Source organism: Scyliorhinus canicula, chromosome 3, assembly GCF_902713615.1.
Source record: "Scyliorhinus canicula chromosome 3, sScyCan1.1, whole genome shotgun sequence".
NCBI classification, from domain to species: domain Eukaryota; kingdom Metazoa; phylum Chordata; class Chondrichthyes; order Carcharhiniformes; family Scyliorhinidae; genus Scyliorhinus; species Scyliorhinus canicula.
Genome location: NC_052148.1, coordinates 14,295,427 through 14,316,605, shown reverse-complemented (window position 1 = coordinate 14,316,605; position 21,179 = coordinate 14,295,427). Strand labels below are relative to the sequence as shown.

The 21,179-nt window shown below is 47.4% G+C and overlaps 1 protein-coding gene across 5 annotated transcripts in view; it reads left to right on the top strand.

The window, feature by feature from the left end:
- The window catches only part of LOC119963825, an 83,314-nt gene that overhangs the window by 14,792 nt on the left and 47,343 nt on the right, over positions 1-21,179 (top strand). For all 5 annotated transcript variants that reach the window (XM_038793146.1, XM_038793143.1, XM_038793142.1 and 2 more), the window contains exon 5: positions 14,537-14,740. In XM_038793146.1, the coding sequence (XP_038649074.1) occupies positions 14,537-14,740 (204 nt within the window). The remainder of the gene's footprint in view (positions 1-14,536; positions 14,741-21,179) is intronic.

Sequence of the window (21,179 nt, the reverse complement as noted above, 5' to 3'; positions counted from 1 at the left end):
GAACGTCAATTAGAAATATCAAAACTAGATTTTATTTGGCAAAGATATTGAGGTGTATGGAACTGTTAAAGTGTATTTCTTGGCAGAGGCACCTGCAGCAATTAATAATGATTAAACATGTATTCTTAAAGCAAGATAAATGATATAAATCCTTGTTGACAGTGAAATGTTTGCGAGGCATAATGGGACTTAGCCAACTAACTTGGCCACATTCTTTAGAAAGGCAGATTCACACAGAAACAGCAGAAATGTTCTTATTAGCAGGCCCCAGGCAGCCTTTATAAATACGGACAATGGTTTCAGTCAGGAACAAGGTTAAGATAGGGGGGATTATATATACAATGAACCAAGGACAGTAGATAAGGGGGTCTGGAAGACATCAGGAGACCATGCGTAAGCCCCTAACTGTCCATGAGCTGATCACGCAGTCCCATGTTGCCTAATAGCAAATTCCATTGGATCTAATAATAATAATATAACAATAATAATAGTCGATGTGTGTGATCTATAATCACAATAATTGAATCATGTGCAGCTGAGGTACACTGTGAACTATTTTAAAAATGTGTAAAGAATTATTTATTTACTTTTGTTCTACGGAGAGATGCTTGGCTTCGACCAAAGGTTTACTCCCGACTGGCATAATCAATAAATCTTTTGACTTTTGAAGCAGACCCGAGTGTGGAGTGATTCTTCCAAGATTCTTTCCCGTTAACAGAACCAAGGCAGATAGGTAGAGTTTTTTATATTTGTTCATGGCATGTGAATGTCGCTGGTTAGTCCAGCATTTATTGTCCATCCTTCATTACCTGTGAGGAGTGGTGTTGAACTGCCTTCTTGAACCGGTGCAGCCCTTGAGGTGTAGGTACAGCCACAGTGTGGTTGGAGAGGGAGTTCCAGGTCTTTGACCCAGCGACAGTGAAGGAACAATGGTACATTTCCAAGTCAGGGTGGCCACTGACTTGGTGGTGTTCCCAATGTACCTGCTGCCCTTGTTCTAGGTGGCAGAGGTCAGGGGTTTGGAAGGTGCTGTTGAAAGAGCGTTGGTGGATTGTTGTACTGCATTTTATAGATGGTGTATATGAATGCCACAGTCCATCGGTGCTGGAGGGAAGGAATGTTAAGGTGGTGGATGAGGTGCCAGCCTAGTGGGCTGCTTTCCCTGGATGGTCCTTGAATGTTATTGGAGCTGTACTCACCATGTCAGTGTAAAGCATTCCATCAAACTCCTAATGTCCACCTTGAAGGTGGTGGGCAGGCTTTGGGGAGTCAGGAGGTGAATTACTCGCTGCAGATATAACTGATCTATGGTATAATTTAATGGCAGAAGAGACCTCTTCCTGTTCCCCAAAACTCAACCGGTTCATTAATTCAAGGGCCTGCTGCTGTTTGTATTTTCAATTTGGGAAGTACAAGGCAGCAGATTTTTAAAACTAATTAATTTATGGGCTGTGGTTGGACCAGCATTTATTGCCCATCCGTAGTTGCCTTTCAGAAGGTGGTGGTGAGTTGCCTTGAACCACTGCAGTCCTTGAGGTAGAGGTACACCCACAGTGGTGTTAGGGAGGGAGTTCCAGGATGTTGTCCCAACGACAGCGAAGGAACGGCGATATATTTCCAAGTCAGGGTGGATGGTGAGTAACTTGGAGGGGAACCTCCAGGTGGTGGGGTTCCCAGGTATCTGCTGCCCTTGTCCTTCTAGATGGTAGTGGCCGTGGGTTTGGAAGATGCTGCCTGAGGAACCTTGGTGAGTTACTGCAGTGCATCTTGCAGATGGTACACACGGCTGCCACTGTTCGCCGGTGCTGGAGGGATTGAATGTTTATCAAAGGGGTAGGAATCAAGTGGGCTGCTTTGTCCTGGATGGTGTCAAGCTTCTTGAGTGTTGTTGGAACTACACTCATCCAGGCAAGTAGAGAGTATTCCACTCCTGACTTGTGCTTTGTAGATGGAGAAAAGGCTTTGGAGGGCAGGGGTGGGGGTGGGGTGGGGTGGGGGTGGGGTGGGGGGGGGAGGGGGTCAGGTGAGTTACGCACCATAGGGTTCCTAGCCTCTGACCTACTCCAGTAGCCACAGTATTTATATGGCTAATCCAGTTCAGTTTCTGATCAATGGTAGCCCCCAGGATGTTGATTATGGGGGATTCAGCAATGATAATGCCATTGAACGTCAAGGGTGATGGTTAGGTTCTCTCTTGTAGGAGATGGTCATTACCTGCCAAGTGTGTGGCACAAATATAACTTGCCACTTGTGAGCCCAAGCCTAGATATTGTTCAGGTCTTGCTGCATTTGGACATGGACTGCTTCATAATCTCAGTGAATGGTGCTGAACATGGTGCAGTCATCTGCAAACATCCCCACTTCTGATCTTATGATGGAAGAAAGGTCATTGATGAAGCAGCTGAAGATGGTTGGGCCTAGGACACTATCATGAGGACCTCCTGCAGTGATGTCCTGGAGCTGAAATGATTGACCATCAACCACTACAACCATCTTCCTTTGTGCCAGGTATGACTCCAACCAGCGGAGATTTTTTACGAGATACCCATTGACTCCCTCGGGCTCCTTGGTGCCATACTCCGTCAAGTGCTGCCTTGATGTCAAGGGCAGTCACTCTCACCTCACCTCTGGCATTCAGCTCTTTTGCCCTTGTGTCATGGGAATGCCACTTTAAGAGATGTTTGTCTTCTCAAGTGGCTGCAGTGATGTCAGTGTGTGGGTGGAGTTGGGCTCTGGCTCTGCTTTTTACTTTCATTTTGAGCTGGAAGATGTTTTTGGCTCTGAGGTTTAGTTTCGTTTTCAGTTGGAGAGCTGCATTGAAACCAAGGATGTGTAGTTTGGTCTCTCTCTCTGCATGCTAAAGAATGCCTCCAGATCATTTGATGATTTCAAAGAAATACCTGTTTCTGTAAGAAATGTAAACCTACTGTCTTTGTTACCTACATGCACACCAAGAACAGGAAGCTTGAGAAACTTGGCATCACCACCAGCAGCAATCAAGCTTCTCCCGGTACAACAGTCGAAAACAATACAGGGAAATCCATTGTCAACTTGTCAGACTACACCCTTCAACCAGACGAAATCGAAGTCCTCAGCAGAGGGCTCAATTTCTGCACCACCACCAAAATGGACCCCATCAGTCTCGCGGCAGATACGGAGGAATTCATCAGGCGAATGAGGCTCCGGGAATTCTTCCACAGACCCCAAGAGGCCGACAGCGAACCCAGGGACACGACCAATGAACCGGAACAGCAGACCGCGAGATCTGCAGTGCAGCAACCGAAAAGGAAAGAGTCAAATTGGACCCCTCCGGAAGGCCGCTGCCCTAGACTCGACATGTATGCTCAAGCCGTCAGAAGTCGTGTCAATGCCAGATTCATCACTCGCAATCACAAGGCAGCCTCAAACGTCACCCAAGCACAACGCAACGCCATCCGCACTCTCAAGACCAACCGCAACATCGTCATCAAACCAGCAGACAAAGGAGGGGCCACCGTCATACTGAACAGAACAGACTACTGCAAAGAAGTATACCGACAACTCGACAACCAGGAACACTACAGGCAGTTACCCGCAGATCCAACCAAGGAACACATCCGCCAACTCAGCATACTGATCAAGACCTTAGATCCAGACCTTCAGAACACCCTACGTGCTCTCATCCCACGTAATCCCCGCATTGGAGATCTCTACTGCCTCCCGAAAATACACAAGGCCAACACACCAGGCCGTCCTATCGTTTCAGGCAATGGGACCCTGTGTGAGAACCTCTCTGGCCACATCGAGGGCATCTTGAAACCCATCGTACAAGGTACACCCAGCTTCTGTCGCGACACGACCGACTTCCTACAGAAACTCAGCACCCATGGACCAGTTGAACCAGGAACATTCCTCGTCACAATGGATGTCTCGGCACTCTACACCAGCATCCCCCATGACGACGGCATTGCTGCAACAGCCTCAGTCCTCAACACCGACAACTGCCAATCTCCAGACGCAATTCTGCAACTCATCCGTTTCATTCTAGACCACAACGTCTTCACCTTCGACAACAAATTCTTCATCCAGACGCACGGAACAGCCATGGGGACCAAATTTGCACCTCAATATGCCAACATCTTCATGCACAAGTTTGAACAGGACTTCCTCACCACACAGGACTTTCAACCGATGCTATACACCAGATACATCGATGACATTTTTTTCCTTTGGACCCACGGCGAGACATCACTGAAACGACTACACGATGACATCAATAAGTTCCATCCCACCATCAAACTCACCATGGACTATTCTCCAAATTCAGTTCCATTCTTGGACACACTCGTCTCCATCAAGGACGGTCACCTCAGCACCTCGCTTTATCGCAAGCCCACAGATAATCTCACGATGCTCCACTTCTCCAGCTTTCACCCGAAACACATTAAAGAAGCCATCCCCTATGGACAAGCCCTCCGTATACACAGGATCTGCTCAGACAAGGAGGAGCGCAACAGACACCTACAGATGCTGAAAGATGCCCTCGTACGAACGGGATATGGCGCTCGACTCATTGATTGACAGTTCCACCGCGCCACAGCAAAAAACCGCACCGACCTCCTCAGAAGACAAACACGGGACACCACTGACAGAGTACCCTTCGTCGTCCAGTACTTTCCTGGGGCGGAGAAACTACGACATCTTCTTCGCAGCCTCCAACACATCATCAGCGAGGATGGACATCTTGCCAAGGTCATCCCCACACCCCCACTACTGGCCTTCAAACAACCGCGCAACCTCAAACAAACCATTGTTTGCATCAAATTACCCAGCCTTCAGAACAGCAACCACAACACCACAAAACCCTGCCAGGGTAATCTCTGCAAGACATGCCAGATCATCGACATGGACACCACCATTACACGTGGAAACACCACCCACCAGGTACGCGGCGCATACTCGTGCGACTCGACCAATGTAGTCTACCTCATACGCTGCAGGAAAGGATGTCCCGAAGCGTGGTACATTGGCGAGACCATGCAGACACTGCGACAACGAATAAACGGGCATCGTGCGACTATCAACAGGCAGGACTGTTCCCTTCCAGTTGGGGAACAGTTCAGCAGTCAAGGACATTCAGCCTCTGATCTCCGGGTCAGCATTCTACAAGGAGGCCTTCAGGAGACGCGACAACGCAAAATTGCTGAGCAAAAACTTATAGCTAAGTTCCGCACGCATGAATGCGGACTCAACCGGGATCTGGGATTCATGTTGCATTACATTCGGCCCCCACCAACAAGCCTGGACTTGCAGAGGCCTACCGACTGAACTGGCTTGGGACAATTCACACCTCTTTAACCTGGAGTTACCTCTCTCTCTGCATCTTTGATGATTTGATTGCCTGCAGGTGCTCGCATTCCGGGGCATCTCTGACTGTGTCTATATAAACATTTCTGGAACAAGCCTTTTCATTCACCTGAAGAAGGAGCCGTGCTCCGAAAGCTCGTGTTTGAAACAAACCTGTTGGACTTTAACCTGGTGTTGTAAGACTTCTTACTGTGCTCACCCCAGTCCAACGCCGGCATCTCCACATCTTTGTTAAAAAGGGTCTTTGACTTATGGATGTTGTTAGGAAAGTTACTAAGGGTTATCTATAGAGTACTGTATCGGGGGGGGGGGGGGGGGGGTTATCAGTGTTGGTAGCTGATAAGATGTTTACTGTGTGTTTGTAAAATGTTAACTGGATTCATAGAATAAACATTGTTTTTGTTTAAAAATACTTTAGTTCTCTGTTGCATCACACCTGTAGAGTGGGCCCTTGTGCTCCCCATAACCAAAATCTATTAAAAGTTGTGCGTCAGGTGAACTCCAGGATGTACTTTGGTGTTCCCTAAACCCTGGCCCATAATACTTGATGAAGCAAGGCTGTAATGAGGCCAGGAGCTGAGTGACCCTGGAGGAACCCAAACTGAGCGTCCGTGAGCAGGTTATTGCTGAGTAAGTGCCGTTTGACAGCACTGTTGATGACTCCTTCCATCACTTTGCTGATGATGGAGAATAGACTGATGGGGTGGTAATTGGCCGTCTTGGATTTGTCCTGTTTCTTGTGTACAGGACACACCTATGCAATTTTCCACATTGCCGGGTAGATGCCAGTGTTGTACTGGGACAGCTTGGTTAGGGGTGCAGCAACTTCTGGAGCACACATCAAGTTATTTCTGGAATATTGTCAGGGCCCATAGCCTTTGCAATATCAGTGCCTTCAGCTGTTTCTTGATACCACATGGAGTGAATCGTATTGATTGAAGACTGACATCTGTGATGCTGGGGATTTCCGGAGGAGAGCGAGATGGATCATCCATTCTGCACTTCTGGCTGAAGCTTGTTGCGATTGTCTCAGCCTTTGTCTTTTGCAGAGATGTGCTGGGCTCCTCCATCATTGAGGATGAGAATATTTGTGGAGTCATAGAGTCAGAGATGTTTACAGCATGGAAACAGGCCCTTCGGCCCAGCTTGTCTATGCCGCCCAGTTTCTGTCACTAAGCTAGTCCCACTTGCCCGCATTTGGCCCATATCCCTCAATACCCACCCTGCCCATGTAACAGTCTAACTGTTTTTTAAAGGAAACAATTGTACCTGCCTCTACCACTGCCTCTGGCAGCTCATTCCAGATGCTCACCAAGAAATTTCCCCTCTGGTCTCTTTTGTATCTCTCCCCTGTCACCTTAAACCTATGCCCTCTACCTTGGGGAAAATATGTTGATTATCTACCTTATCTATGCCCCTCATTATTTTATAGTCCCAGCCTCTCCTCATAACTCAGACCATCAAGTCCTGGTAGCATCCTCGTAAATCTCATCTGCACTCTTTCTAGTTTAACAATATCCTTCCTATAATAGGGTGACCAGAACTGAACACAGTATTCCATGTGTCTAATATCTGACTAATGTCTTGTACAACTTGAAGAAGGGGCGGAATTCTCCGCAAGGCCCGACGCCGTCGTGAAACCCGGAGAGGTTTACGACGGCCTTGGAGGCCTCTCCTTGCCCCCTATTCTCTCCCCACCGGGGGCTAGGAGGGCCGTGCCGTAAATCTCGGCCGCAGGGCCTTATCGCTGGCGTCAAGGCCCGGGGCACCGAGAATGACGCGGCCGGCACGCCTAATGACATCAGCCGCGCATGCGTAGGTTGGCCGGCTCCAACCCGCGCATGCGCGGTTTCCGTCTTCCCCTCCGCTGCCCCGCAAGACGTGGCGGCTTGATCTTGCGGGACGGCGGAGGGGAAAGAGTGCGTCTGTTAGAGACGCCGGCCCGACGATCGGTGGGCACCGATCGCGGGCCAGTCCACTCCCGTGCCATTTTGGGGGGGGTGGGAGAATCGCGGGGAGTGCCAGAGCGGCTCTCCCGCGATTCTCCCACCCGGCGTGGGAGCGGAGAATCGCGCCGAACTCCTGTCTTCAATATTCTGACCAATAAAACCTAGAATACCTTCTTCACCACCCTGTCCACCTGCGACTCCACCTTTAAGGAGCTATGAACCTGTACTCCTAGATCTTTGTTCTGTAACTCTCCCCGACTCTGCATAGACACAGGCATCGGGTGAAGCATACAGGGTGTAGTATTAATCAGGTCAGTCCATAAAAGGGTCGTTTAGGAGTCTGGTAACAGCGGGGAAGAAGCTGTTTTTGAATCTGTTCGTGCGTGTTCTCAGATTTTTGTATCTCCTGCCCGATGGAAGAAGTTGGAAGAGTGAGTAAGCCGGGTGAGAGGGGTCTTTGATTATGCTGCCCGCTTTCCCCAGGCAGCGGGAGGTGTAGATGGAGTCAATGGATGGGAGGCAGGTTCAGGTGATGGACTGGGCGGTGTTCACGACTCTCTGTAGTTTCTTGCGGTCTGGGGCTGAGCAGTTGCCATAGCAGGCTGTGATGCAGCCAGATAGGATGCTTTCTATAACCAAAGAGAAAATGCTGGAAAATCTCAGCAGGTCAGCAGCATCTGTAGGGAGAGAAATGAGCTAATGTTTCAAGTCCAGAAGACCGTTTGTCAAAGGATGCTTTCTATGATGCACCTATAAAAGTTGGTAAGAGTCAATGTGGGCATGCCGAATTTCCTTAGTTTCCTGAGGAAGTATAGGCGCTGTTGTGCTTTCTTGGTGGTAGCGTCAATGTGGGTGGACCTGGAGAGATTGTTGGTGATGTGCACACCTAGGAATTTGAAGCTGTCGATCATCTCCACCTCGGTCCCATTGATGCTGACAGGGGTGTGTACAGTACTTTGCTTCCTGAAGGCAATAACCAGCTCTTTAGTTTTGCTAACATTGAGGGACAGATTGTTGTTACACCACTAGAACATAGAACATAGAACAGTACAGCACAGAACAGGCCCTTCGGCCCTCGATGTTGTGCCGAGCAATGATCACCCTACTCAAACCCACGTATGCACCCTATACCCGTAACCCAACAATCCCCCCTTAACCTTACTTTTTAGGACACTATGGGCAATTTAGCATGGCCAATCCACCTAACCCGCACATCTTTGGACTGTGGGAGGAAACCGGAGCACCCGGAGTAAACCCACGCACACACGGGGAGGACGTGCAGACTCCGTACAGACAGTGACCACTCCACTAGGTTCTCTATTTCCCTCTTGTATTCTGACTCGTCATTGTTCGAGATCTGACCCACTACGGTCATGTCATCGGCAAACTTGTAGATGGAGTTGGAGTTAAATTTTGCCACACAGTCGTGTGTGTACAGAAAGTATATTATGGGGCTAAGTACTTCAGGAGGTTGGTCATGAAGCACATCAACTCCATACTCCCAGTGGGATGATGAATGGCAGATGGAGTTTAATTTGGATAAATATGAGATGATGCATTTTGGTAGATCAATTCAGGGCAGGAGTATAGTACAGGGCCCCGGTATTGAGGACTATCGCGGAGGAGGTGTTGTTGTTTATCTTACTGATTGTGGTCCATGGGTCAGGAAGTCGAGGATTCAGTTGCAGACGGAGGAGCTAAATCCTAGATTTTGGAGTTTGGTATGAGCTTGGCTGGGATTATGGTTGAAGGCGGAGCTGTAGTCAAGTCTGATGGAGGAGTCCTTGTAGTCAAGATGTTCCTGGAATGAGTGTAGAGCCAGGGAGATGGTGTCTGCTGTGGACCGATTGCGTTGGTATGTGAATTGCAGTGGATCTGGGCATCCTGGGGGGATGGAGCTGATGTGTCTCATGACCAACCTCCCAAAGCACTTCATTACGATCGATGCCAAGGCCACTGGACGGTAGTCATTGAGGCACAATGCCTGGTTCTTTGACAGCGGTATCGTGGTCTTCTTGAAGGTGGTGGGGTCATCGGAATGGAGTGGAGGGGTTGAACGTGTCCGTGAACACATCTGCCAGCTGGTCCACGCAGGATTTGAATGCACGATCAGGGACCCCGTCGCCTTCCGAGGGTTCATTTTCAAGAAGGTCGATCTGACTTGGGAAGCTGTGCAGCAAAAAAACGCACCGACCTCCCCAGAAGACAAACATGGGACAGAACCGACAGAGTACCCTTCGTCGTCCAGTACTTCCCTGGAGTGGAGAAACTACGACATCTTCTTCGCAGCCTTCAACACGTCATCGATGAAGCCAAACATCTTGCCAAGGTCATCCCCACACCCCCACCACTTGCCTTCAAATAACCGCGCAACCTCAAACAAACCATTGTTTGCAGCAAACTACCCAGCCTTCACAACAGCGACCACGACACCACACTACCCTGCCATAACAATCTCTGCAAGATGTGCCAGATCATCGACATGGGTAAGAATATGTGAGAACACCACCCACCAGGTACGCGTGCGACTCAGCCAATGTTGTCTACCTCATACGCAGCAGGAAAGGATGTCCCGAAGCGTGGTACATTGGCGAGACCATGCAGACTCTGCGAATACGGATGAATGGACATTGCGCGACAATCGCCAGGCAGGAATGTTCCCTTCCAGTCAGGGAACACTTCAGCAGTCAAGGGCATTCAGCCTCTGATCTCCGGGTAAGGGTTCTCCAAGGCGGCCTTCAGGACGCACGACAACGCAGAATCGCCAAACAGAAACTTATAGACAAGTTCCGCACACATGAGTACGGCCTCAACCGGGACCTGGGATTCATGTCGCATTACATTCACCACCCCCCCCCCCTCCCCCCCCACCATCTGGCCTGGGCTTGCAAAATCCTACCAATTGTCCTGGTTTGAGACAATTCACACCTCTTTAACCTGGGATTACCCCTCTCTCTGGATCTGTAGAGACATAATTACCTGCAAATGTTTGCATTCAAAGCATCATCTTGCATCTTTGACTTTGTCTATATATATGTTTCTGGAACCTACCTCTTCATTCACCCAAGGAAGGAGCAGTTCTCCGAAACCTAGTGATTGGAAACAAACCTGTTGGACTTTAACCTGGTGTTGTAAGACTTCTTAATACATCTCGAGGGAGATTTCATAGAGTGTATGAGGGATTGTTTCTTAGAGCAATATGTTATGGATCCAACCAGGGAGCAGGTTATTTTAGATTTAGGATTATGTAATGCAGAAGGGTTGATAAATAGTTTTGTGGTTAAGGATCATCTTGGAAGGAGTGATCACAGCATGACATGATTTCAAATTCAGATTGAGTGAGAGAAGATAGAGTTCCACACTAGAGTTTTAGCCTTGGGAAGTGGTAATTATACAGGCCTGAGGCAAAAGATGGCCCAAGAAGACTGGGCACGGATAATGGAGGGGAGGACAGTTGAGGAACAATGGTGGATGTACAGGGAGATATATTACATACCTCTCAATTAAAGCTTATTCCTGAGAGAAAGAGGAATTCCTCTTGTCCTCAAAGAACTCAAACAAATTGGTGAAGAGGAATTGTAAAAGGGAGAAAGATGTTCCATGGCTAAACAAAGACGTCAAGGAAAACATAAAGGCAAAAAACTAGGGCATATCATACTGCAAAAGCTAGTGGTAAACGGGAGGATTGGGAGAACTTTAAGGTTCAGCAAAGGTCTACCAAAAATAAAATCAAAAGAGCTAAGATGAACTACATAAACACTGATTTCAAAAACTATTATAAGTATATAAAGAGGAAGAGAACAGCTCAAGGAAATGTTGACCTTTTAGAGGACGATACTGGTGAGGTAATAATGGGGAACACAGAGATGGCGGAGGCACTGAATTAATATTTTGCCTCTGTCTTCATTGTAGAAGATTCTAAAATTTTTCCAAAATCTACAGTTAATGCAGAGGAACTTGGTGCAACAACCACCACTAGGGAGACAGTATTGAATAAACTAATGAGATTAAAGGGATAATTCTCCAGGACCTGATGGCGTGTACCCTAGGATATTAAGGGAGGTGGCAGCAGAGATAGTGGATGCATTGGTAATGATATTTCAGAATTTCCTGGATTTGGGAAGGGTCCCGATTGATTGGAAACAAGCTAATGTGACACCCCTATTCAAAAATGGGGAGAGGCAAAAAGTAGGAACTATAGACCAGCTAGCTTGACCTCTGAGGTGGGTAGGTTGCCAGAATCAATCATTAGGGAGGAGATGACTGAACATTTGGAAAGACAAAGCTCAATCCACCATTGTCAGCATGGTTTTATGAAGGGTAAGTCGTGCTTGACAAACTTGCTTGATGTTTTGAGGACAAAAGCAGCGAAGTGGATAATGGGGAACCTGTAAATGTGGTATATCTAGACTTTCAGAAGGCGTTTGACAAGGTGTCGCATAAAAGGCTGATCCAGAAGGTGAGATCACAGGGGATTGGAGGCAGAATACTAGATTGGATTGAGGATTGGCTGACTGACAGAAAGCAGAGTAGAGTGCCAGGATAAATGGGTTCTTCTCTGGCTGGTGAACTGTAACTAGTTCCGGAGGAGGGGGGCAGGGGTTCAGTCCTCGACCTCAACTGTTCACAATCTATATAAATGGTCTGCAAGCAGGGACAGAGTGTAACATAGCAAACGTTGTGAATGATACTAAAATAGGTGGGAAAGCGGGCAGTGAAGAGGAGTTAAAGATATTACTGGCGGATATAGATGGGCTAGGATATTGGGCCAAAATTTGGCAGATGGAGTTCAATGTGGGTAAATGTGAGGTTATCCATTTGGCTGAAAAAATAGAAAGGCAAATTATTATCTAAATGGAAAGCAGATTCAAAATGTATCTGTGCAGAGAGATCTGGGTGTCTTTGTTCATGAATCGCAGAAAGTCAGTATGCAGGTACAGCGTGGAATAAAAAAGGCAAATGGAATGTTTATTGCAAAAGGGCTGGAGTATAAAAGTAGAGAAGTGTTGTTGCAATTGTATAGGGTGTATGTGAGGCCACATCTGGAGTATTGTGTCCAGTTTTGGTCTCCTTATTTGAGGAAGGATGTGGTGGCATTGGAGGCAGTTCAGAGGAGGTTCAGCAGCTGATTCCAGGGATGAAAGGGTTGATGTATGAGGAGAGATTAAACAGTTTGGGCTTATACTCGCTGGAGTTTAGAAGGCTGAGAGGGGATTTGATCAGAGTATATAACATACTAAAAGGGATTGATAAAGTAAATAGAGACCAAATGTTTCCCCTTGTAGGGCAATCTAGAACAAGAGGTGACGGATATAGGTTGAGAGGTGGTAGGTTTAAAACTGAGATGAGGAGAAACTGCTTCTCGCAGAGGGTGGTAAATGTGTGGAACTCGCTGCCCCATAGTGCGGTGGAATCTGAGTCATTAATGGCTTCAAGAAGGAGACAGAAATATTTCCGATTTTAAAAACGGATTGAAGAGATATGAGGAACCGTCAGGGACGTGGATTTGAGACCAGGAAGAGATCAGCAATGATCTGATTGAATGGTGGAGCAGGCGCCAAGGGCTGAATTGCCCACTTCGGCTCCTAATTCCTATGTTTACTTCCTCTGGTGCCATCGCCCTCGCTTATGGATAGGGTCCTGGTCATGGGTGAACTAGGGGAGGGTGAGATCTTGGAAGTTTATGGATGATTGATGACAATGGAGTCAGCTTTGGAGGTAAAGAGGAAGTGGGAGAAAGAGCTGGGTTTGGTGCTTCACAGCCCCAGGGCTCCAGGTTCGATTCCCGGCTTGGGTCACTATCTGTGTGGGGTTTGTACGCTTTCCCTGTGTCTGCATGAGTTTCCTCCGGGTGCTCCGGTTTCCTCCCAAGTCCTGAAAGACATGCTTGTTAGATGAATTGGACATTCTGAATTCTCCCTCTGTATACCCAAACAGGCACTGGAATGTGGCGACTAGGGGCTTTTCACAGTAACTTCATTGCAGTGTTAACGTAAGCCTACTTCTGACACTAAGATTAGTATTATTATTCTGGAAGGGGGGATGTGGAGCGAGGCTCTGCATAGGAAAACTTCCCATTCTCGCCTGCACGGTTATGTCTGATCCAGTTTAAGGTAGTGCACAGGGTGCACCTGACCAGGGAGTGTATGAGTGAGTTCTTCCCGGGGTGGAGGTCAGTGTGAGCGGTTTTCTGGGGGGACTGGGGAATCGCACGCACATGTTTTGGTCTTGCCCTAAGCCTCTCAGCTTCTGGGTCGCTTTAAAAATTTTTTTTAGAGTACCCAATTAATTTTTCCCAATTAAGGGGCAATTTAGCGTGGCCAATCCACCTACCCTGCACACCTGGGGGCGAAACCCACGCAAACACGGGGAGAATGTGCAAACTCCACACGGACAATGACCCAGAGCCGGGATCGAACCTGGGACCTCGGCGCCGTGAGGCAGCAATGTGACACCGTGCTGCCCCGCTGGGTCTCTTTTTATGGTACGTTATCAGGGATTTGGGGCGTTCAGTTGGAACTATGCCTGTTGGTGGCCACCTTTGGAGTTTCAAACTCACCAGAGCTGCAGACGGGGACGAAGGCAGATGTCTTAGCCTTCGCCTCGCTAACAGCCCGGAAGCAAATTCTGCTTGGATGGAGGTTCCCGGTGCCAACAAAGTCCTCAGCTTGGTCGGGGGATTTGATGGAATTCCTACACCTGGAGGAGATTAAGTATTCCTTGAAGGGGTCTGGTGGAAGGGTTCTTCTCGAGGTCACAGCTTTTCATCCCCTTTTTCGGAGTTAGTTAATGTCTGCTGTTAGGGGGATGGGAGGGGGTTCGGCTTCTTAATTGGGTTAAGGGTTCGCTAAGGTTTTGTTTTCTTTATGGGGGAAGGGGTTTGAGGGGATTAGGCTGGGTATAGTTTAGGGATAGGGTTGAGGCTGTAATGTTGGTAAGGGGTTTGTTTGTTATAATAAAAACTTTGCTTGAATAAAAATATTTAAAAAACAAACTTCAGGGATGCCTCCAGGGAAGGAGACTGCCACCTCTACCTGGACTGGCCTTGCTGTGACTATTGTTAACACTAAGGCATTGGGGAACCTAGAGATGGTCACAAAATAAATGTTGACAATACTCACAAGGCAAGCTTTGAAGACAAAACTAAATTCAAATGCAAGGATGGATCTTACCAATGATGTTGAATTGTGCTTCTTATGAAATCCAACCCTTCTGACCGTCTGTATTTTTCTTCCCTTAAGATTCCAAATATAGACCCCAAGATTCCGACCACCTACATGGACCATTACCGAGGATGTATGCCTCCTATCAAGCCGTGCGTTGATTACAATAGACCTCACATGAACCCATACACTGCTTGCATGGATCGCTTCACATATTCCTGCTGCAACCCATGTGGCTATCAGATATGTCCACAGACTAACTGCAGCTATGACACAAACAAGGTAGCAAGGGGCTCGGGTGTGTTCTATCTGAGGAAATTGCTTTCAGGGTTGTGTTGAATCGATTAGGCCACAGTTGGAGTACTATGAATAGTTCTGGCCTCTGTATTTTACAATGGATATCGAAGAACTAAAGAGGTTCCAAAAAAAATTAAGAATGGGATGTGATCTTATTGAAACAAATAAGATCCCGAGAGGACTTGACAGGGTGGATGTTCGGAGGATGTTTGCTCTTGATGGGAGACTAAAATTAGTGGACATAGTTTATAAGTCAGGGGCCTCCCTTTGAAGAAATGATAAGAAATGTTCCTCCCACAGCATCGTTGGTGGGTGGATTTCTCGGCCCTACAGATCAGTGGAGGCTGAGATCACAACCAGGTCATCCATGATCTCACTGAAGGTTGGAGCAGGCTCGAAGGGCTGAATGGCCTACCCCTGCTCCTCTGTTCCACATTAAAGATGATCCCAGAGGGTGTAGACTTATCAGGAAAGATTGAGCAGGTTGGGGAGTTCTTTTCTCCACAAGAGAAGTTGGAGGGGTGTTGGAGGTCTTTAAAATTATGGAAGAGTTTGACAGTGAAAATGAGGGGAAATGTTTCCACTTGTGGGAGAGTTCTTTTTTATTTGTTCAAGCACCATTGGCAAGACCAGCATTTGTTCCATATCTCTAGTTGCCCATGAGAAGCAATGTAGTGGAGGTAAACTCACTCGTGAAAGAGGGAGTGCCTGGTTTTTAATTCAGCTACGGTGAAGAAACAGTTATATAAGCGCATAGCAAGACTTTTTAAAAAAAAATTTCACTTACTGGATGTGAGCGTCGCTGGTTAGGCCAGCATTTATTGCCCATCCCTAATTGCCCATCAGAAAGTGGTGGTGAGCCACCTTCTTGAACTGCTGCAGTCCCTGAGATTTAGGTACACCCACTGTGCTGTTAGGGAGGGAGTCCCAGGATTTTGGCCCAGCGACAGTGAAGGAACGAAGATATTTCCAAGTCAGGGTGATGAGTGACTTGGAGGGGAACTTGCAGGTGGTGGGGGTTCCCAGGTATCTGCTGCCCTTGTCCTTCTAGATCAGTGGTTCTCAACCGGGGTCCACATGGAGGTCCATGTAACATTACTGGGGGTCCACACAAAAAAATACCGAATTGGGGGTCCACGGTGATATTTTAGTGGTCCATAGAGCAATTCTACTTCAGAACAATTGTTATTACTGAGAATCAAGTAGAAGAAAAAAATGTTTGTTTTCATGATGAATATTCACCTTTCTCTCTCTCTCTCTCTCTCTTTAACACAGTAATCACTAGAAACTGTGTATATTTGATACGAATTGGTTATTTTTAGAGTAATTTAATTCAATTTAGTCAGTAAAAAGTTTTTTTCATTACTTTTCATATTAGAATAAGTTTGGCAACGTACGAAAATACCGCTAATCCGTTTCCAACCCTCACGGTAAGGTAGATGGACTTTAGGATTAGTTTACCACGCATATAAGAAGCGTTTCTTTCTGTGGAATGGCTATGGGGGTCCACAAAAAAAAATTAAGAGGAAAAGGGGTCCATGGGTTAAAAAAGGTTGAGAACTCCTGTTCTAGATGGTAGTGATTGTGGGTTTGGAAGGTGCTGACTAAGGAACCTTGGTGAATTACTGCAGTGCATCTTGTAGATGGTACACACGGCTGCCACTGTTCATCGGTTGTGGAGGCTTTGAATGTTTGTGGAAGGAGGAGCAATCAAGCGGGCTGCTTTGTCCTGGATGGTGTTGAGCTTCTTGAGTCTTGTTGGAGCTGCACTCATCTAGACATTATTGTACTTCGAGAACAAAAGAAGACTAAATATTGGTGAAGGTGGAGTAGAAATGAATAAGCAGGAGGTCCTTGCAAGGTTGGCTATCTGGCTTAAATCCAGGGTTGCCAAAGGAAGTGAGGGCAGAGATCGCAGAAAAACATATCATAATCTTTCAATCTTGGATATGAGGGAGATGCCAAAGGATTAGAGTAGCAAATCTGACACCCTCATTTACAAAAGGGTGCACATTAAATACAGGCCTATCAGTTTAACATAAGTGGAGGGTAAGAGTTTAAAAAGAATAATCATGGAATAAAATCCATGCCTGAGATGAGGAGGAATTTCCTCTCTCAGAGAAGGTGAGTCTTTGGAACTCCTCGCCATAGAGAGCTGTGGGAGCAGAGTCCTTGTGTATATTTAAGGCTGAGATAGATAGATTATTTTTAAAAATAAATTTAGAGTACCCAATTTATTTTCTCCAATTAAGGGACAATTTAGAGTGGACAATCTATCTAGCCTGCACATCTTTGGGTTGTGGGGGTGAAACTCCACACGGACAGTGACCCAGAATCGAACCTGGGACCTCGGTGCTGTAAGGCAGCAGGGCTAACCCACTGTATCACCGTGCTGCCCCTGAGATAGATAGATTCTTGATCAGTTAAGGAATCAAGGGTTACGGGGAAAGGGCAGGAAAGTGGACGTGAGGAATGCCGGATCAGCCATGATTCTACTGAATGATGGTGCAGGCCCGAGGGGCTGAATGGCCTCCTCCTGTTCCTATTTCTTATGGTCTTAAAATCAACAGACACTTGGAGAGGTTTAAAAAAATTAATTAAAGAGATGGTTGATTAATCTAATTGAATTTCTTGACTTAGTAACAGAGAAGGTTAGTGAAGGGAGTGCAATGAATGTTGTCTGAGATGGCTTTTTAAAAAGTGTTTGACAAAGTAACTCAAAAAGTTAGTTACCTAGGGCAGCAAGGTGGCGCAGTGGGTTAGCCCTGCTGCCTCACGGCGCCGAGGTCGATCCCAGCTCTGGGTCACTGTCCGTGTGGAGTTTGCACATTCTCCCCGTGTCTGCGTGGGTTTCACCCCTACAACCCAAAGATGTGCAGGGTAGGTGGATTGGCCACGGCAAATTGCCACTTCATTGGAAAAAATTAATTGAGTACTCTAAATTTAACAAAAAAGGTCAGTTACCAAAATTGAGACTCATACAGCAGAGTTGCTGTTCGCTTGATAAACTAAATTGGTTTCAGGTCAGTAAACTGAAAACTATGGGAAATGATTGTTCTCGGTTAGCTGAGGTCTGTATAAAAGACAGACAGACGGCGCACACAGTAAGCGAGCACTTTTCCAGGAGACTCATCCGGAGTGAGACTCATCCACAGTGGGGGATTGAAACTTGGTAATTTGGTGCAGTGAGATAAATCAGCAAAGGTAAGTGGAAAGTCTAATTCTGCTGTTTTTCAGTTAAAAGTGCAGTGTGGAGCTTAGTGTCTGATTGGTTGAAGCTGCCCCCACCCTAATTGCTGAGAGGCAGTTATCTGTCAATCACCTGAGGCCTGTTTAGGGGCACATTGTATTCTTCTCTTTGAAGTTAAGGTATTTTTTGAGTCATCAGTTAGCTGAGGTCTGTATAAAAGACAGACAGACAGCGCACACAGTAAGCGAGCTCTTTTCCAGGAGACTCATCCGGAGTGGGGGATTGAAACTTGGTAATTTGGTGCAGTGAGGTAATTCGGTGCAGAGTGTGAGGAGGTGCTTTTTAACCCTGGTAGTGACTGGTAAGTAGTCTCTCTTTTTCTTTTCATTGTCTAATTTATTTATTTTTATTTTGAAATTCTAGTTGTTTAAGTTTACCAAGGGTTTAAGACATGGCAGGAGATCCCAGACCCGTGTCATGCTCCTCGTGTGCGATGTGGGAGCTCAGGGACACGTCCACTGTCCCTGGCTCCTTCACGTGCAAGAAGTGTGTTCAGTTGCAGCTCTTGTTAGACCGCTTGACGGCTCTGGAGCTGCGGATGGACTCACTTTGGAGCATCCGCGATGCTGAGGAGGTCGTGGGTAGCACGTTTAGCGAGTTGGTCACACCGCAGGTGAAGGTTACTGAGGGAGATAGAAAATGGGTGACCAAAAGAAAGAGCAAGAGTAGGAAGGCAGTGCAGGTGTCCCCTGCGGTCATCTCCCTGCAAAACATTCATTGTGTTGTTGTCACAATGATAAGACGGTCAGTAATACTGTATACCCAACTGGATCTTTGGGAGAAACTTCACCTACAAATCAGTGAGAACATGGAACTCGCTATCACAGAATAAATTGAATAGTATAGGTGTATGTAAGGGGAAGCTACATAAACACATGAGGGAGAAGGGAATAAATACTAAAACGTGTTGAAGAAAGATTGGAGGAAATTATTTTTTTTAAATGTATTTTATTATAAATATGTATCAAAACAGGTTACAGTGAGCAAACACCCTGGGAAACATGCTTCCCTACAATCAACTGTACAATCTGTACAGATTTTCCCCCTTTATCCCCCCCCCCCCCCCCACCCCACTCCCCTGCGACGAATAGCTCCTCAATCACGGTCACCAACATTCCCCACCTTTCCTCAAACCCCCCTGAAGAGCCGCTTAACTCATACTTTATCTTCTCTAATCGCAGGAAGTCGTACAGGTCACCCAACCATGCTGCTACCCCCGGTGGCGATGCCGACCGCCACTCCAGCAAAATTTTCCACCGTGCAATCAGAGAGGCGAAGGCCACCACATCGGCCTTCCTCCTCTCCATGAGCTCCGGCTTCTCTGAAACCCCAAATATCGCCACCAAAGGGTCCGGGTCCACCTCCTCCTCCACTATCCTGGCTAAGATGGCGAACACTCCCGCCCAGAATCTTCCCAATTTTTCGCAACCCCAAAACATGTGCGCATGATTCGCTGGCCCCCTGCCCGCACCTCTCACACTCATCTGCTACCCCCACTCATTCTCGCCCGAGTCATATGCACCTTGTGCACCTCCTTAAACTGTATCAGGCTCATCCTTGCACGGGAGGAGGTCCCGTTTACCCTACGCAGTGTCTCACTCCATACTCCCCAATTGATCTCCCTTCCTAACTCTGCTTCCCATTTCTCCTTGACCTTCAGCACCCACTCACCTCCCTGCTCCCCCAGCCACTTGCAAAGGTGGGAGGAAATTAATGGGAAGTGTAAAATCTGGCTTTTGGGCCAAATAGCTGGTTTATGTGTTGCAAATTCTATGTAATACTTAACTGATTGCAGAAACAGGAATTTACCTGCATGCTCAAGGCAGTGTTTACACAATTGTCATTACCTACACTCCCAAACTGAAGAAGGCTTGCTGCTTGACATTAGCGGCTTAGGTTTACATTTAGCAGCTGAAAGTGGGAGCAGTGCCGTTAAATTTCTCTGATGTGGAGATGCCGGCGTTGGACTGGGGTGAGCACAGTAAGAAGTCTTACAACACCAGGTTAAAGTCCAACAGGTTTGTTTCAAACACGAGCTTTCGGAGCACGACTCCTTCTTCAGGTGAATGGAAAGGCTTGTTCCAGAAATGTTTATATAGACACAGTCAGAGATGCCCCGGAATGCGAGCACCTGCAGGCAATCAAATCATCAAAGATGCAGAGAGAGAGGTAACTCCAGGTTAAAGAGGTGTGAATTGTCCCAAGCCAGTTCAGTCGGTAGGCCTCTGCAAGTCCAGGCTTGTTGGTGGGGGCCGAATGTAATGCGACATGAATCCCAGATCCCGGTTGAGTCCGCATTCATGCGTGCGGAACTTAGCTATAAGTTTTTGCTCAGCAATTTTGCGTTGTCGCGTCTCCTGAAGGCCTCCTTGTAGAATGCTGACCCGGAGATCAGAGGCTGAATGTCCTTGACTGCTGAAGTGTTCCCCAACTGGAAGGGAACAGTCCTGCCTGTTGATAGTCGCACGATGCCCGTTTATTCGTTGTCGCAGTGTCTGCATGGTCTCGCCAATGTACCACGCTTCGGGACATCCTTTCCTGCAGCGTATGAGGTAGACTACATTGGTCGAGTCGCACGAGTATGCGCCGCGTACCTGGTGGGTGGTGTTTCCACGTGTAATGGTGGTGTCCATGTCGATGATCTGGCATGTCTTGCAGAGATTACCCTGGCAGGGTTTTGTGGTGTTGTGGTTGCTGTTCTGAAGGCTGGGTAATTTGCTGCAAACAATGGTTTGTTTGAGGTTGCGCGGTTGTTTGAAGGCCAGTAGTGGGGGTGTGGGGATGACCTTGGCAAGATGTCCATCCTCGCTGATGATGTGTTGGAGGCTGCGAAGAAGATGTCGTAGTTTCTCCGCCCCAGGAAAGTACTGGACGACGAAGGGTACTCTGTCAGTGGTGTCCCGTGTTTGTCTTCTGAGGAGGTCGGTGCGGTTTTTTGCTGTGGCGCGGTGGAACTGTCGATCAATGAGTCGAGCGCCATATCCCGTTCGTACGAGGGCATCTTTCAGCATCTGTAGGTGTCTGTTGCGCTCCTCCTTGTCTGAGCAGATCCTGTGTATACGGAGGGCTTGTCCATAGGGGATGGCTTCTTTAATGTGTTTCGGGTGAAAGCTGGAGAAGTGGAGCATCGTGAGATTATCTGTGGGCTTGCGGTAAAGCGAGGTGCTGAGGTGA